The 18,493-nt window shown below is 48.5% G+C and overlaps 1 protein-coding gene across 6 annotated transcripts in view; it reads right to left on the bottom strand.

Moving 5' to 3' along the window:
* Positions 1-3,901: 3,901 nt before the first annotated feature.
* Positions 3,902-18,493, bottom strand: part of Mbp (myelin basic protein) — a 110,741-nt gene continuing 96,149 nt past the window's right edge. For 3 of the 6 annotated variants that reach the window (XM_027403695.2, XM_035440305.1, XM_035440306.1), the window contains exons 5-9: positions 15,290-15,394; positions 13,386-13,421; positions 12,965-12,997; positions 9,471-9,593; positions 3,902-5,417 (exon numbers count right to left, since the gene is read on the bottom strand). In XM_027403695.2, the coding sequence (XP_027259496.1) occupies positions 5,373-5,417; positions 9,471-9,593; positions 12,965-12,997; positions 13,386-13,421; positions 15,290-15,394 (342 nt within the window). In that variant the 3' untranslated portion in view covers positions 3,902-5,372. The remainder of the gene's footprint in view (positions 5,418-9,470; positions 9,594-12,964; positions 12,998-13,385; positions 13,422-15,289; positions 15,395-18,493) is intronic. The other 3 variants (XM_035440307.1, XM_027403697.2, XM_035440308.1) reach the window with 3 other exon arrangements.

Genomic DNA, 18,493 nt, shown 5'->3' on the forward strand with positions numbered 1-18,493 from the left:
GGTTTTGTTAAAAGAAGGAGGAGAACGAGTCCCGTGCGACTCGCTGGAACCCGTAGAGGTAACAGGTACCGGGAACTGTGCGAATAGTTCCGCAGCGTAGCTGGCGGCATGTGCGCAGCGGCCGCGGACTCGTTCAAAGGAGCTAGCATTGTGCGAGCTGCAGGACAGAGGAGCAGATCTAGATGGCGGGGACTGCAATTGAGGGGTTAGCAGACGCCCTGCCGGCCGGCTGGGTGAAACCTAGTCCCCAGGTCCCGTGAATGTCCCTGTGGGCGCCAGAGGTGCATGCACGCATCAAAATTCACGGGACTAGGCTTAAGTATAATTTTATATTATAAATTTATTATATTTTATATTACAAAATTTTATATTATATTATAAATGTTATATTACAAAATATATTATATTGTAGGTTAAACATAATTTTATTCGGGGAGAAGGCTCTTACACAAGAAGCAGATGACCGCCGCAAGTTTCTGCTCTAAGGATCTACACAGGTTGCTCTTGGTGACCTGAGCAGAAGCAAGAGAGTGCCACCTGTCCTGACCCCAGACCTAAACCCACGCCCCGCACCTGGGACCATGCTCAAATGGGCGTGGTCAGCGCTACAGGTGCGGGCGGGGTGGATATCTCACTACACTCGGCCTCTCAGTCTGCATTTCATTTGGCATTTCCAGAAGACTAAAATGAATGCACTGCTTAGTGCTCTCTCTCTCTCTCTCTCTCTCTCTCTCTCTCTCTCTCTCTCTCTCTCTCTCTCTCCTCTCTCTCTCTCTCTCTCTCTCTCCTCTCTCTCTCTCTCTCTCTCTCTCTCTCTCTCTCTCTCTCCTCTCTCTCTCTCTCTCTCTCTCTCTCTCTCTCTCTCTCTCTCTCTCTCTCTCTCTCTCTCTCTCCTCTCTGTAAGTTGCTAAGAGACAACTTTTCATTCACTATGTTAGTCAGCCTCAGTTAACCTCCAGTTCTGTCTCTTCAGTCTCCCAATTCCAGTGCGTTGTACTAGGTCCACTGTCCATGCAGCGCTCGCCTCCAGCCCTGCTGACCTCCAAGCCCACTCCTAGGGTGTGGTGGGCTGCCCCAAGTCACAGGGAGATTCACCCTCTCAGCCTGCACTGGGTAGACGGTGGCTGTGCACTGGTAGGACGCAGTACTGCCTGCAGGTGCACTGGGTTCTCCAAGTTCAACTCCATGGCCCCCATGACATCAACCACTGTCTTCAGAACCAGCAGTGACATGCAAAGGAGCTTCTGTGTCTGTGACATGGGTTCCATCAGCCCCTCTTGTGGAAATAACTTACCCTGTAACCGGGGAAGTGTGAGAACACGGTTCTGTGGTGTGGGTTATGCTTTGATGTATTTTATTTTAAAATAGCGAGTTGAATGCTGCACTGTTGTGGTAAATGTGCCATGGTGTGCTTTTAGGTCAGCACTTGACGTAATGCCTACACATGTGACATTAAAATGGTCTTGCCAACTGAAGCAGCGCAGTTATTTATTTATTTTTTTAATTTGGTCTTTGAGAATGTCAAACAATGTATTTTGATCACATTCACCCTCCCCCCACCATCCATCTCCACCCCCCTTCTGGAAATCTACCCATGCAAATTCGTGTCTTTTTTAACGCAAGTCCAATATATGCTTTTCACGTGTTCTTGGATATGTGGCCTTTCACTGGAGCACGGTCAGCTTACCAGGACCCACACTTAAAGGAAACGGACTCTCCCTTTCCCAGCAGCTATCAGTTGTCAAAATCTCCTAGACTAGGGATGAACTTCTCCATGCTGGGAGATTTTCTGGCTTGAGTTTGCACAGGTCTTACATTTAGACCCATACATTAATGCATATGTTAAGCTTCTATTTGCAGTAGATGGCATCTCAGCGTGATTTCTCTTGCTATGATAAAACACCATGACCAAAAAACAAACCAACAAAAACCTTGGGGAGGAAAGGGTTTATTTCACCATATAACCTAACCTGTCAGCCCCTCAGTGAGGGAAGTCAGGGCAGGAACCTGGCTGGAGGCGGGAATAGAAGCCATGGAGGGATGCCACTTACTGGCTGGCTTGCAAGGGCTTGTTCAAGCTGCTTTCTTACACCACCAAGGACCACCTGCGCACAGTAGATGAACTCATCCATATCAATCATTAACCAAGAAAGTGTCCTACAGACTTGTCTACAGATCAATCTTAGGGAGATATTTGCTCAAGATTCTCTTTTCCCAGACATGTCTAGGTTGATAAAACCCAACCAGCACAGGGTGATTAATACAGAGACCAAAAACTGGCCAAGGTGCGGATTAAAAGACTGGAGGATACCCAGCCATAAATGGAGGTCAGTCTCACAACTCTCCCTCCCACCATTCAAGAATCATTGCAGAAGAGGTGATGGAGAGACCTAAAGAGCCAAGGCGGTGGGTGAATATTGCAGGATGGCTGCAACTACGAATTCACAGCGATTGTGGCAGCACTACAATTTTAAATAGTGTAAACATCTTTGCTTTCCCAAATCCCTTATTTGGGAGGGTTTTGTTAGGAAAATGGACAAGGAGGTGAGTGAGCATCAGCCTTTTATTTTCATTTGTTTTTAAGACTTAAAATTTTATGTGTATGAGCAATTGCCTGCGTGTATGTATGTCCACCTTGTAAATGCCTGTTGCCTGTGGAGGACAAAAGAGGGCATCAGATTCTCTGAAACTGAAGTTGCAGACTATGCTGCCCCTCCACACGGTTGCTAGAAACAAAGCCCAGATCTTCTGCAAGAGCAGCAAGTGCACTTAACTAATGACCAACTCTCCAGAGCCTGGTGTTTGGGTTTTTGAAACAGCATCTCACTCTAAATTAGAACTCACTATGTAACCCTTGATGGCCTCAAACTCATTGTAATCTTCCTGCCTTCACCTTCCAAGGGTCAGAATTATAGACACTAGCTCCTATGCCCGACCTGGATGTAAAGTTTTGAGTCAGGGGACTCCTGCTTGCAAAGCCCTGGGGCCTGAACACTGAATGGTACATTCACCATCTTCAAGTTCTTTGTACTTGGCCCCTTATGCTGGACAACATGCCCCAAGAACCAGACTGTAATGCTGTGCTTGGTCCAGAACAAGCTTTCTTTCCTACAGCTTACAAATGTGATGGTATTCCATAGCCTATCTTGGATAGCTCAGAAATGAGCCAGTAGCTTTCTCAAAAGCAACATGAAATGGGATTTGGGGTAATCCTTCAGAAAAAGCATTCTTGTAACATAAAGCAAATGCAAGGGAACACACACACACACACACACACACACACACACACACACACACCAAAAAGGGGAGGGAGGGAGAGAGAGGAGAGAGGAGGATGGGCAGAATTAATGACTTAATACTGTATCTGTCAGGGTTAAGGTATGTAGCCTGCTCTTCTGCAGGGTGTTGTCTAGCACAATGACTTTGGAGATACTGTATCTGTCAGGGTTAACATGTAGCCTGCTCTTCTGCAGGGTGTTGTCTAGCACAATGACTTTGGAGATACTGTATCTGTCAGGGTTAACATGTAGCCTGCTCTTCTGCAGGGTGTTGCCTAGCACAATGACTTTGGAGATACTGTATCTGTCAGGGTTAGCATATGTAGCCTGCTCTTCTGCAGGGTGTTGCCTAGCACAATGACTTTGGAGATGGTCCTTAGAGTGAGTGAAAATCCTTCCCCTTGTGTGCCGAGGATCACTGTCCCATGTCGCCTCTACTCTATCCACTTGGCTTTTTAATGCATGACCTCCTCAACACGGCCCCTGAGGTGTTCCCCTAAGGTCAGTGAGAAACAACCCTATACTCCTGACTAAAGGGAGATACTCTGTCCTGTGATGAGGCCACACTCTATATGGGCTCGTTTCTACATGCCAGGATGCAAAATGAGACATCTACGCAAAGATCATTGCGAGTTTATTATTTTATTTCAATATTCAAGAACAGTGGGTGCTTCTGTCCAGCCATTCTGCAGTGTCTGCTGTCTGGATGAAGCCATGAGCAAGGACGTTCAGTCACATCGGAGGCAGAGTGCTCCTGTGGAACGATCTAGAGGGTTTACTTCTGGAATTTTCTTCCCTGCTTTTCTCTTACCCTCACACTATTGAGGCTACGTATTAACGAGTGTTATCTTAAACCCACGTGATACTCAGAATTAGAACAGATTAACAAGATGCATGTTGGTCTACATCAACACCACCTTCCTTCCAAGGACGACAGGCCAGTGTGGGGCTCTTTGGAAGGTCTAGAAGAGACATGCTAAATCAAAAGACATAGTCAGTAGGTTAGAGGGATGGGGAGGTGTCCATGGACATTAGAGGAGTGGGATTCTGAGCTCCTCATCCCTGAGGGGTCTCCCAGGCCAGCCCTGCATGCGGGGTAGGGACTCAGTGACAGGCACACTCCTAAATCAGCTATGAGTCAGTCGTTTCTAGGAGGCAGGGGAATGTTATTTTTCACTGAGGTTAGTATGTACCAATGGGCACTGCCATGGCGAGCTACCGCTGGCCATCCCAACGGGAGTGGTGGCCAGAGGGACACCGCGAGGCCTCCAGAGAACTCCTGCATTCCCACTTTGAGATGCGCCATGTCCTTGGACTCTCCCTGGGCTCTGAGAGGAAATGGGGTTTTTAAAAGCAACTGCCCTGAGGAGCCACTGAGGAGAGATGGTGACATCCTGCAGCCACACATGACATCTCCAGCGTGTTTCCCTAAGTCCCCATTTCCTGTTGGGGCCATTGCCCAGCCCGCTCGCCCCTTTCCTTCCCTCTGCCACGCTCGAAATCAGCTGGTGGGGTGCAGGGAACCGCTGGCCTGGAAGCGTCCCCAGGGTCACCCCACTCTGGACTCTCACAGCTGCCCAGCCTGCGCTCACATACCACAAGCCCCCGGTGTATAAGCCACTCCAAGACTGTCTGATCCTGTTAGGAAAAACAAGGCTCTTTAGGGGAAAGAAAACAAAGGAAGCCTGGACCACACAGTCCCCTGCGCCACGCTCTCTGGCTCCTTGGCGGTGTTCCTGTCTATCCGCAGTGCCCACGGAAGCTGGAAGGGTGCGTCTCACCGTGAAAAGAAAGTCTGAGGACGGAGTAGGGGTGAACTTGGAAGGGTTTCCGTGCACTTGGATCTCCGGAGTCGACCAAGGTACACAGGGAACAAGGCAGGGCAAAGAAGAGGACACTCAATCTTCAAATGAAAAGGGACAGTTTTAACCAACCGGGGTGCCACGGGCCTGGCCCCACCACGTGCGCGTGGCTCCACGGGATTAGCAGCGGGTCTGCTCTAACTAGCTCATTGGTGCAGGTAGAATAAAAGTTTAAGGCGGTTATATTAGGAAGCCGAGGGTATGATTCGGGAAGGCTGAGCTGGTGGAGCTTTCAGCGTCTGGCCATGGGAGATCCGGAGCGGCTGTCTCTTCCTCCCTGGGAAAAGGAAAAGACAGGAGTTAGGCAAGAGGCTGTGTGGCCTGTGGGATGTCACTTCCCCTCCACAGCGCTGGTTCTGTGGTTGTCCAATCACAAGCCGTCCAGCCAGGCCTCAGATGATTTGTGTGGGAGTCGTTTTGGCTTCTTTTTCGAAACTCAGTTGGCAGAGCACCTGCCTCCAGCAGAGGTCCTTCGACCTGATTTCCTTCTTGGACTTGGAGCCGACCCTGAGTACACACTTCTTTTTTTATGTAAGTCAGAAGATCAGAGAAGTAGAGTCATTTGCCCAAGGTCGGCCAGCTAGAGGAGGGGAGTGAGGACTATAGCCAGCAAGGTGGGTACCTTTGCCTCCATGTTCTCTGTTATGTTTGTTTTGTTTTGTTTTGTCTCTGTGCCACTGAATCTGTCTTTGGTGGGCTTTAGGCCCCATGATTGACACCTCTGTGCTCACCAGCTAGAGGTTGACTTGTCCCTGAAGATGAAGAGAGCATTATCTGCTGAGAGTCTGGTTACCTTTGTACCCATGAGACCCTACAACCTCATGGGCACACTACAGAGGCAAAGATTTCTTTGTGCACCTGGAAATAAGGAGTGGGTCCCAAACACAGGGAGAACCACCGACTCTCCAGCCAGGTGCTAAAGGCCACACCAAACTGGTAGCTCTGAGCCCCTCCCTCAGAGCCAGCTGCTAAAAGTGGGGGGGGGGGGATGACAAGCAGGGAGCAGTGTCAGCAGTGATGTTAAGAGCCAGGGAACCCTTTGAGCCTGCTTCCAGCCGGGCCACGCAGCCTGTCAGCCCACCATGAGCTGTCTACGTAATACGTTTTGATTATAACCACATGCACTGGAAATTGTCAGTCTTCTTTGATCTACATAGACATTTAAAGCAATTCACAAAGTTGTGTACAGAAAGAAAGCCAGGGAAGCTATCAGACCTATTTAAGAAATGCTGTCTCACACTCACACAAGGAACACAGGACCTGAGTAGAGCTATGGGACAGTGCCCACTTCACCTTCACCTTCACCATGAGCCATGGCCATGCATCTCACCTCAGAGCAGGCCAATTCTCCCACACTAGGCCCATTCTGCCACACTCCGTGTGTCTAACACTCAGAACCCAGAGTGAAGGGACTAGTTATGTAGCGGGAGAATCTGTGCCTCCCAGGTGAATGCAGCTGCCATGGCAGATGCTAACATCTGGAGCAGGAAGTCTAGGGAACCTAGCTCCAGATTGGCTTTGAGGTCATTCAGAGGTCGCTGGAGAAACTACCTTTCCGAATCCTCAACTTTCAGAACCCAGGAGGTGGATCAAGAAGGCCTTTTACTTGAATGTCTGGGATAGAATTTATTTTCTTACTCAGATCTTCTTTGGGGACTGGGAAATAACTACCCTTTGCCTGACACAGAAAGTGGGTGGTCACTTGTTGGCTTTCTGCTCACATCACAGGTGTGGAGCTTTCTTGCTGACTAACTTTCCTTAGGCATGTGGGTCTCGTTGCACATTGCAATGTGTAGTCCATACACCTTGGTGTCTGGACTCAGATACTCACGAACCTGCTTAATGAGGACTCAGAAGCCTGTCCCTGCCCTCTGTGTGTGCTGACCATAGACACACCCTACTAGCAAATCTGTGCAATGAATGACTTGGGAATTAAGTCAACGAGATGGTGTCACAGACCCAAGCAGCCACAAACTGTGAAACCTTTCAGTGGTGAGTCTCTTAGGAAATATACACCTCAGATCAGAATCTTTGCACACCACATTGTCAGCCATGGTTTGACAGATGGTCTGAGAATAGAGGTCATGACCCCATTCTTATTAGAAGCAAAGACACCAGAGTCTAAACATGAGACTCTTTCTCCCAAATATGCAGCCTCCTCAGTCATGAAACAGGAGAGGTGGAATGAGAATCCAGGAGGACATCTCCAGTCCACCATCCAAAAGCCAGTCTGTGGGAACAGTACAGCTACAACCTACCTCCCAAGACCAGTCTGTGGGAACAGTACAGCTTCAACCCACCACCCAAGGCCAGTCTGTGGGGCTGGCACAGCTGGTTGGGACGCTGTGGTGCAGCTGGTGTACACACTATTGTCTGGGAATCAGCACAGCTTCTTGTTCTTTTCCTTGAACCATTGGCTACCTCTGCCTGAATACTGTCCTACAGGTTTATCCCTGCAGTGCGGGCTCTGGTTTGCAGGCCTCTGTGTTCCCTGTTGTTTGTCTTTGCATCAGAAAAGAAACTGGCCGTGGAGGGCAGAGAATAACTGACTGACTGTGCTTGCTATCTGCCCCTGTGACATCAGAGCACAGGGACAAACAAGAGAGAATGGTAGCTTTGGATGCCATCCTAAGAACCAAGGGGCCTTCTTAGACAGTGGCTCTTAGTGCCAGGACCATCAGGAGCCATGGGCTCAGGGATAACAAGTGCCTCAGAGACTTAAGTTAGCACGGGAAGCCACTCTAACAGCTGCTAGGAAAGACACTGATGTGTTGCACCCTGCTTCCTTCCAGCCTAGAGGCCCCATGACGTGAACTCATAACTGGAGATTCAGCCATGGTACCAGATCCCCAGTTTCTTCTCTACCATCCAGCCAGAGATTCTGCAACCCAGGTGCCACTCTTCCTCATTTCTGTCGAGACATGCCACCATTACCTTACACCTGAATGCGGCCTCATCTGCCGTCAGGTCCCTGGAACACCCTCAATCAGGATCAGACTCAAGCATCTCCTTCTAGGGGCTCCTTCTCTCCTTCTGGCCCAGCATGTCAAAGGCGGCTTGGCTGGTTGTATCATTCTCCTAGAACCCTCTGAGGCCCCTCCATACATTCCGCTGCCTTTAGCGCTTTTCCTACATGTATGATGACACCTCTTTTGTAATTTATCAAAGTATCACATCCCCACTCTAGAGATACAGCACCCCCTACACACGCTTCCCTGGCACCTTGGCCTCTGTCTTGTACAGAATGTCTTCCCTTGAACTGCTGAGTCCCAGGACACCTGAATTGGCTTCTCAGATTCAAGAGATCTTGACCCTGCCTGCTAGCTCTCTAGGTCCTCCTCTTAGGAAGGCAGCCCTGGCCCAGAGTATCCTGGCTGTCCTGACGGTGGTCACCTTGGCCACTGGGGATGTAGAGTGCTAGAGAATTGTTGAGAGGGTAGCTTTCATTGGGGTAAACTCGGGACTTGGTTCAGAGTCAAAGCCTGGCCTGGGTGCCCATGTTCCTCCACGAAAGACCTCACCTTGGAGCTCCCTAGGGAGGAGACAGGACACCTCCAAGCACTAGTTTTCACTTCCAGGTGACCTTTTAGGAGCTACACTCTGAGGTTTTCTGTGCCAGGCCAGCACTGCTTTGTCTAACAGCTACTGCTTGCTAGGACCTTCACCACCACCTCAACAGATATGACATAAATTGGCACATGGCCCCCTACACTATGGATGAGGAAATTGTGTCTCAGAGAAGTCATGAGCTGAGGTCACAGACTAACAACCAGTGGCCCTGGCATTTATTCCTGGGTCTGTATGATTCTGGTACCGATGCAGCCAATAACAGGCCTCTCCTTGGTTCTTCCTGGGTCCCCTTGAGTAATTCTAGTGAACCTCCATCAGGGGGCTCCTGTCAGCCACTCCCACATACAGGGGCTACAATTTATACCTAGGCTCTTGGTTGGGGATCCAGGTCAGTGGCCCACCTGACTTCCACCTCTAGGGAGAAAAGAGGTACAGTGTGCATCGCACAGTGGCATCCTTAAAAAGGCTCTTGGCTCCACATTAGTTTCCTAGGAAACCGAGAAGGAAGGCCCAGCTATGTTGGCTAAGAGCAAGGGAAGGCAAGTTGTAGGTGGTGGAGGAAATGACTGAACCTTTAGCTAAGCTTAGCTGGGGATTCTGGAATTTGTCTTTCACTAATGTTCTTCCTGACCCCTGGCATCACTCTGGGGTCATGGTTGTGCCTGGAGGAGTGGGGCACAGTGAACCCAGAGCATGGCTCCAGGCCCCCACTTCCCACAGAGGTGCCCAGGTGTTCCCCATGGTCGAAATGTTACATTACCAGCTTAAAGATTTTGGAAAGCGTGCCCTGGGCGTCGTGGACCCCCTTGAATCCCTTGTGAGCCGATTTATAGTCGGAAGCTCTGCCTCCATAGCCAAATCCTGGCTTCTGCCCCTCGGCCCCCTGCAAGAAAAGACCAGAGCTCAGTGTCCAGCTCACAGTTGCCACCAGGGGAACAAGAGCCACCAGGTAGCATTGGTGAGTCATTCAGGAGCCAGAGCAGCACGGAGCTCTGATGGGGAGGGCCTGGAGAAGTGCCTGTCCCCAAGTCCATCAGTGGGTGTTGCTGGAGAACAAAGAAAAGGCTCTGGCCTGGGCCAGGTGATGCTGTGTGTGGTGAGGCACAAGCCCCTGCCCCATTTTACAGGCAGTTGCTGCGCTCCATCCAGGGCGTCTTCGTGAGAAAAAGATGAACATTTCTCAAATTCCCACAAAGGGCCTCCCACCCTCATCAGTGGAAGAAGCACCCCAAAGGTGCTGGCGCTCAGGGGCTAGGAGGGTCACCCTGTGCCTGGCCCTCAAGTTCGTTTCTGCTATTCTTACACGGTTCAGATTCTGCTTACCCACACTCTGCTGCCTCTGGGGCCTGGGAGAAGGAGAAGTCTCTGGACTCTGTGAGATTTACCTTTCCTAAAGTAAAAGACTGATTTCCCAGGCTCTGGCCCAGGGTAGCCTCTCTATGATGGCCATGGTGAGACCTAGAGTCAGGTTTCTATTTGGTGCCATGGGCAGCTGACACTGTGCAGGAAGCAAGCTGCACCTAGTAGCAGCTCCTCTCCTTTTCTAGGTGGGTGACCTTGGGCAGGTGTGGGCCTCTGTGAGCCTCATTTTCGGGCACAGTGGTATTAGTACTGTACTTTCATTCACAGGAGGGGCAGCACTTTGTCCTTATGAAAGTGACCACTAAGGAGGACAGGCACCCTTTCCTGCCTCCATTGGTCCACAGACCCCCACCCCCACAGTAACTCTGTTGAGAGGGTCACCCCTTGTGGGTTGCAGCCATGGACAGTGAGGACTAGAGTACAAGACTCTCTGGGTCCCAGCACTGGCTTATTCACAAAGAAGAGCACCCGAGGTAATCTTGAGTGAAGATACCAGCTTTCTGGATAAGGTGTTTACCCAGTCTCAGTGTGCACGCCTGGAGGTTGACCAGAAAGACTCTCTCTGCCTCACAGAATTCTACCCCAAGGTTTTGCCTTGGGTTTTGACAAAAGGAAGCTGGAAACTAGTTATTGCTAACCTGCTAAATGCTAATAGCTCCAGCATCAGAAGCAACCCTCAGCCTCAGCATACTAGCCTTGCTGAGTCATGAAAGTGTTTTAGGCAAGGAGGATCTTGAGAGCAATCCAGCTACCTGCCATCTTGAATTCCAGGCACTTCTGAGAAGGTTTGCTTGGGGCAGGATGGAAGCTAGGACCCAGGACATATGATCTAACATTCTCCCCTACGCCAGCTACTTGTAAACTTTTCTCTTCAGCATATGTTTGGGACAGATAGAGGCCCCCTGGCTGCCAGGGATCCCTTTCATTTCCAGGTGGTTGGATGAGGTAAGGGATGGGGGCAAATGGAAGGGAAGGTCTAAGCTGGACCCTTGGGGTCAGCTAGAGCCACTCATACATCCTGGAGGCATCTTGGACACACGGACCCCTGCACGCCACATAGAGGGGTTGTGGCAGTTGGGGAGTGTGGCACCAAACACCCAGGCAGCTAAGAGACAGAAGAACAGGCTTCTCTGGGTGAATGCTGGGTCCCTTTGTTCTAGGGTATGGCTTCTCTCCCAAACCAAGAGCTTCTGAGACCTGATTTCAGCTGAACTTCCAGACCAGTGTGGAACTTTCCCAGGCGCTTTTACCTTGGAAAGCCTAGACATCATCAGGATACATACAGCAGAGAAATCAGAAAGCAAGAGGGAAGTTTCTGAAACGCCAGACAAGAAGGCCATCCTGAAAACAGACAATGAAAACCTGGAAGAACTTTGGACAAAGAGAGACCCAGGGGCCCTTAATAGACCATAACCAGAGAACTCAGAGATCGTTGCTGGTGGGTCAAAGGGCTTCCCCAGGGCCAGGATGAAGTGTTTTCCTTCCACCCCTTCACATCCAGTCTTTGCACAATGCCCTGGCAACTCACACCTAGACAATTAAGACATAAACAGCAGGAGCTAAAGTAAGAATTCTGGCTGGAAACAGATGTCATTCTTCAACAACATTCTTGTCTCCTGATGGCACACAAAATTAAAAACAAAAAGAGGCTACCAGAGGGATCTAGGTAGATGCCTGCCTTACTATCATTGGTTTTGAAAATTTACCGTGTGAGGAAAAACATCAGGGCCAATGTGCATTCGCATAAAATCTTCCAGCAAATGGTTCGTAGTTCAATGTGAGAAAGTGCTGGAGTTCCACGGAATCTCCTGTCTTTCAAGTAATCCTTCCTCCTGTACACCTCCCTTTTTTATTTTTATTTTTTGAGACGGGGCAACTCTGTTGTGTCCACTATAAACGCTCACTTTGATCTTTCAGCGATCCTCCTGCCTCTGCTTACTGCGTTCTGGCGTTACAGATGTGTGCCCCACACTCCACTCCTGTTCTCTTTTTACTGCTGTTTCTACTGGTCCCTCTTTCTTTTCTCTCCCTCTTCCCTCCTCCTCTCCATTCTCCTGTGTGTTGTTTGGCGGGCACAGGTGACCTCTATACTCACTGTTCACAGACCAACACCCTCTCACCCTGCCCCCACCTCTGGCTAACAGGCTGGTGTTTGTGCATCTGTGTAGCCCTGAGAATTATAGCTATTTACAAGGGAAAGAGCCATATCTAGTATATGCTAGCAGCTGGGGTCAATACATTTGGTTAGGATTTATCAGTAAGCACTTAAAATTGGCACAAACATCAAAAGTTGCTAATATTAAGAAGCCAAGCCATTCAGTCAATTAAAATCTTCATTGGAACTTTGCTTTTGTGTCTAAAAATCTAAAACCCCTAAGGGATCTTTCTTGGTGGTTTATTTCCGAGGTGTTAGTCACTACTAAGACACAAACAAAACCCCAAATCTCCTGGACTAACAGGGAGAAGGGGTATTAGAAATGAAACAACAGAGTTTAGTATCTTTTCCATCGCGTCTGCACTACTGATTTAAGGGGTGGCCAGCATCGTTCTGTGTTTGTTTTGTTGGGACTAGCTTTTCGCATCACAACCACTGGAGAGGAATTAGGGATTCACTCCAGTGTGATATGGTCCTTCCCTGGGAAGGTGCTCAGAACCCTTGTGGGGAGGAAGCATAGGGCTTGGCAGTGCCCAGGTCTCAGCCTGGCAGCAATCAACGCTGAAAGGCTTCGTCCCTGCCCTAGAACAGATAAACAGCCTGTTATCTGTGGTTGGCGAGCTGGGCTGGGCAGGGAAAGAAAAGGCCAGTGTTAAGCAACTGAAAGAACTTAGAACTCAGCGGGCTATGCAGGCTGCAGAGGAGGAGGAAGCAGAGGAAACACAGTTGTCACCTACCCAGCTAAATCTGCTGAGGGACAGGCCTCTCCCCTGTGAGGAAGAGAAAGAAACAGTGACGAAAGAAACAGTGACGATGTGGTGTTGATCACCCATGGCAAAGTCCTGAAACCAACGGGAACAACCAAAATGGCATGCCTCCCCCAGGTAGGAGCAGACTCCCTCAAGTGTCCCACATCCAGAGGTTGGCAGGGTCACCTGAAGCTCCAACAGATCCTGCCTCAGGGAGCAAGGCAGAGATGCACGGGCCTTGTGTACACAGCTGGAGACCCACTGCCGCTGTGTCCCACTGGGAACCTCTGGGGGCAAGACTGGGATGGATTCAGGGAGCCCTGAGCCCAGTTCCATTCAGAAGGAAGTTTGGACTTCAGGGTTAGTATATGTATTGATCGACAATTGATCAAAACATTTAAGGTCTTACCTTTCCTTGGGATGGAGGTGGCGTGCGAGGTGTTACCTGGAAGACAGAGGGGGTGGGCTGCAGTTACTCTTCTGTAGGCAGTCCCACCGTCTCTCAGAGGGTTCCACTAGTTTATGTCCACAGACATGGCTCCAGTCTGTGAGGCATCGGAAGCTAACACATGCCTCTGTATCATGCCCTTCCTGGGGCAGGAAGTGGTGCACCCGCTGGTACCTTTAACACGATGCCTCATTTTAATGTGTCTGGTTTACGGGTCCGTGTGTGGGTTGTCTACGTGAGTGCAGGTGCCCATGGAGGTTAGAGATGGTATTGGGGCTGGAGTTAGTTATAGGCAGTCACGAGCCACCCAGCATGGATGATAGGAACTGAACTTAGATCCTTCGTAAGAGCAGTGTGCTGGCTAGTTTTATGTCAGCCTGACACAAATAGAGTCATTTGGGAAGAGGCAGTCTTAACTGAGAAAATTCTTCCATGTGATTTGTCTGTAAGCAAACGCGAAGTGTATTTTCTTAATTAATGATTGATGTGTGAAGGCCCAGGCAATTGTGATCAGCGCCAACCCTGGGGAGGCGGTCCTGTGGTGCATAAGAAAGCAGGCTGAGCAAATCAGTAAACAGCTTCAGCTTCAGCTCCTGCCTCCAGGTTCCTGCGCTGACTGCCTCCAGGATGGACTGTGATACAGAAGTGTGAATGAAATAAACCCTTTCCTCCCTTTGTCTTTGGCCATGGTGCTTTATTGCAATGGAAAATATAACTAAGACAGGTAGTATGCTCTGTTAATTACTAAGCTGTCTATCCAGCTCCTTATCATTAGTTTTTCATAAACTTTACTTTGGTGGTTTGAATGAGAATGACCCCCATAGGCTGGTATATGTGAGTGCTTGGTCCCCAGTTGGTGGAACTGTTAGGGAAGGATTAGAAATGTGGCCTTGTTGGAAGAGGTGTGTCACTGGGTTGGTGGGTTGGGTCATTACCACTTATTGTTCTATCTGTCTGTCTGTCTGTCTGTCTGTCTGTCTGTCTATTTATCTATCTATCAGCTCTCTCTATCCTATTAGCTATCATCATCTATCTATTTCTATCTCCCCCTCTACCCCGTTTTTGCCTCATGATATGTCTCAAACGTGATCTATCAGCTATTGTCTCAGTGCCAGGCCTGCCTGCCCCCCCTGCCATGACGGTCATTGGCTCACCCTCTAACCTGTAAACCCAAAATAGACTCTCTCTTCTATAAGTTACCTTGGTCATAGTGTCTTATCAAACAATAGAAAGGTAACTAAGACATTTGTTTTGTGGAGGAGTTTATGTTTACAGAGAAATTGTAATGAAATCATTCATTTTTTCCCCTTTACCCACATGGCATCCCCACCTATCTGCTTAGTTTCTGCTATTTAACATCAGTATTAATATGATTTGTTGTAACTGACAAATACTGGAGTATTATTGTTATCAGTTAGATACATTAGGATTCCCCTATATGGTTTGCAACCTACGTTTATAGGTGAATGTCCTGTGTCCTATATTACAATGCCACACAAAACAGTTTTGTTGGCGTAAAACTCTCTGCATTTCTCTGCTCACCCTTCAATCCTCCTGGGCAATGCCACTGGCATCATTATTCCTTCTCAGGGTCACAAAGCCTATATTTTTACTTAAGCATCAACTAGCTGTCTGGTTTTAGGAAGATTGAATTCTTATTAGAATACACAGTTTGTTACATGGCAGATGCAGCTAAGAGTGCTCTTTGGGACTTGGAATCCTTGTGACCAAGTTCCTACTGTTGTCTCTCAGGCCAGCTGCACCCTGAGAAGGATCCCAGGAAGCCACGGGTGAGCTAAGGCCTCTCTGGATCCAGCAGCCCTTCCTTTGATGATTTCTTGGTGCCCTTGTGCATGGTCACTTACAATGTTCTTGAAGAAGTGAACTACTGGGTTTTCATCTTGGGTGCGGCCGTGCTGCGACTTCTGGGGCAGGGAGCCATAGTGGGTAGTTCTTGATGTGTGTGAGTCCTGAAAGAGAAGCATGCAGCTTAGGATGAAGAGGACATGTAGAAGGTCTGTAGAAGTTTAGAAGTTCCTTCCATATGCAGAAGGAATAATGATGCCTGAGGAAGGTGGGTCTCTACTCTGTGCATCCTGGTGACTGGGAAGCTGCTGGCGTGTTACCAGACAGCTTAGTGGAGCACGCTTGGTGGCACAACCACAGCTTGTCAAGTGGCTACTCTCTATTTCTGAAGTCGTCCCTGGCAGAGGGAGTCTGTTAGCTTTGGAGTGGCGGTGTCATGAGCTAGGGTCCTGAGTCTGCTACTCTCACTTCTCCATCTTGAGTAAGATGGAAGTAAAGAGTGATACCTGGTGTGAGTGTCTGTCTGGTCTCAGCATTCATAGTCCACAGAACCAGAAGGTTCTAGGTCAGTGAATACAGCCAATAAGACTCTCTAGCAAACATTGCAGCAGTGATTTATCCCAAGTGAGCACAAGCTCGGAGGGGAGGCTGAGCTGGCTCTGCTTTTGCCTGATGCTGTCCTTGATGCCACTCAACATCTGTGCTCAACTCAGTGAAATGCACAGTGACACAGGAAGAGTCTACATCCAACTAGGCACCCTTGGGAAGAAGCCTGCAAAGAGACTTCACAACACCACAGTTCTCAGAAAATAACAGGAGTCCAGGAGGAGACTGCATACATTCCCTCGTCTCTCTCTCTGCTGCACATATGCAGAGTCACCGTTGTGCCTGGGAGAACCTCATCCAGCAGCAAGAATGACAACAGGAGTGATATATGTAGCCTGTCTGCAGAGGTCACAGCGACAGATTCTGAGATGGCAGTCTGGTCCCTAGCAGTATCCTGTCTCTCTGTATGTGTGTTGCTCCCTTGAGGAGTTTGTCACTAGAAAGCCAAGTGCTGCTTCTCTGGAACCTATGAGGGTGTATGTAATGGGTGAAACACCGTGGGTGATAACTAAGGTTGCATTGGAAACCATTTGCCAAACACTCAGCTTTTCTCTGGGTCTGTTAAGTCATGGTCCTCTTTGAGATGAACTAAACAGCTAACATAGTTTCACCTTCTGTGTTGTTCACCCTGAGGGCATGGACAAATGTCTACTCCATACCCTTCATTATAGACAACAAAAGACAGAGCACTTGTTAGTAGTTATGTGATCCTAGCTGTGGGTTTCCGCACTTCAAGGTTTGTTCCCAGTCACCTTACCCCTGTTCATCCACTCCTGACTTCAGCACAGTTCTTGCCCTCCCTCTCCCCTCCCTCTATTGCACAGAGCTCACTGTTTCCCAATGACCACATGCCAAATCTGCTCACTTACTCTTCAAGGCCCAACTCTGTGTTCCCAGCCCACCTCCAGCTGGTGCTACCTAAGTGGCTTCTCTGTTTTCCTCTCCTTCCCATTCTTCCCACCCTGACAGTCAGCTCATGCCCTGCAACACTCTAAGGCCCATTCTCCTTCATGCCACTTGTGTCCAGTGGCCTGCTGTGGACAGAGAATGCCATTTGCTCTAACTTAGTGGCTGTGAGGAGTCTGAGCTTTGCCAACTACCACACATGTCCTCTGCCATCCCCTTACCAGCTGGCCCTTGGCGGTGTCACAGCAGTAGATCACCAGTTTGGAGAAGCCTCTGCCTAATGTGGGGTACCAGGTGGCATTACTTCTAGGCATGTGTTGTCAGTCTGAAACGGTTAAGCGCCGCCCGCCGCCACTAACCCAGCCTTTATCCAGGTTCTTGCTTTATGTTAGTTTTCAAGCCACAGAAAAGATTCTGTCTTAAACTGGAAGAAATGCTTAAACATGTGTTCAGTTTTTGAAGGAGCCGCTGCTCACTCAAGTCACAGACTTCATGCTGGGGAAGCATGGTTGCACTGAGAGATTTGGAGAAACATAGTGGAAATAAGATACTTCTGCTCTGGCTGTTAAAGAAAGGTTACAGTTTTGTTACTTGTTCCTATAGTGAAAACATTGTTCACTAGTGTGGTAGTTTGGATGTAATTGGTCCTCATAAGCTCATAGGGAGTGGCATCATTAGTAGGCATGGCTCTGTTGGAGTCGTCATGGCCTTGTTGGAGGAAGTATGTCACTGTGGAGGTGGGCTTTGAGGTCTCATATATGCTCAAGCCAAAACCAGTGTTTCAGTTCACTTCCTGTCTCCTGGGGATCAAAATGTAACTCCTTCTCTACTCTCAGCTCCTTCTCCAGAACCATGTCTGCCTGCATGCTGCCATGTCCTGCCATGATGACAATAACTGAACCTCTGAAACTGAAAGCCACCCCCAATTAAATGTTTTCTTTATAAGAGTTGCTGTGGTCATGGTGTTTCTTCACAGCAATAGAAACCCTAAGACAGCTAACATTTGGGGCGGGGCCATGCTAATCTTCTTTGTATCACTCCAATTTTAGTGCTGCCAAAACAAATACACAGGCATCAAACTTTTGGGAGAAAAGTAATTTAAATATTTTAAGAGTTTTGTAGGTAGAGCTATGGAATCTGGGGTCAGGGAATAGACTTTGCAAGAAGCATCTGCTATGGGTGATTACTGTGTGGCCTGCACAGATCTCTTTTAATATAGTACCTAAGCATGAAGCAGTCTACATGCTAAGGGTCATGCACATGGATGGCATATATACTGAGGAAGAACAGTGACTAGGGCACTGACTTGGGTTTTTGGGTCTACACTGTTCCACAGATAATTTGAAGTAGCAATGTAATTAGATCTGCTTTTCTATATTATATCTGCAGATTTTTTGAATCAAAAGGTATTTAGGCAATCATATTCCTATATAATAGTAATAAACAGCAAAACACAAACACAAAATTTAAATGCCACTAGATCCAGGGACAGGACAGAACCTACAAAGCACTAATAGCATTTGGCCTGAGTTATATCATAGCCATAGAACACTTGCCTGGCCTGTGAAAAGTCCTGGGATCAGCCTCTGGTACCCCAGAACAAAACACAATAGTGACATATAGGGAATGTTTAGTTTAGAAACTAGAAAAGAGACCAAAGAAGAGTTAAGTGGAGAGACAGTCTATATTCATGGATTGGAAGACCCAAACAGCAGAGATGTCAAAGCTATCTACCTATTTAATGCAATTGT

This window comes from Cricetulus griseus, chromosome 2 (genome assembly GCF_003668045.3).
Source record: "Cricetulus griseus strain 17A/GY chromosome 2, alternate assembly CriGri-PICRH-1.0, whole genome shotgun sequence".
NCBI lineage: Eukaryota > Metazoa > Chordata > Mammalia > Rodentia > Cricetidae > Cricetulus > Cricetulus griseus.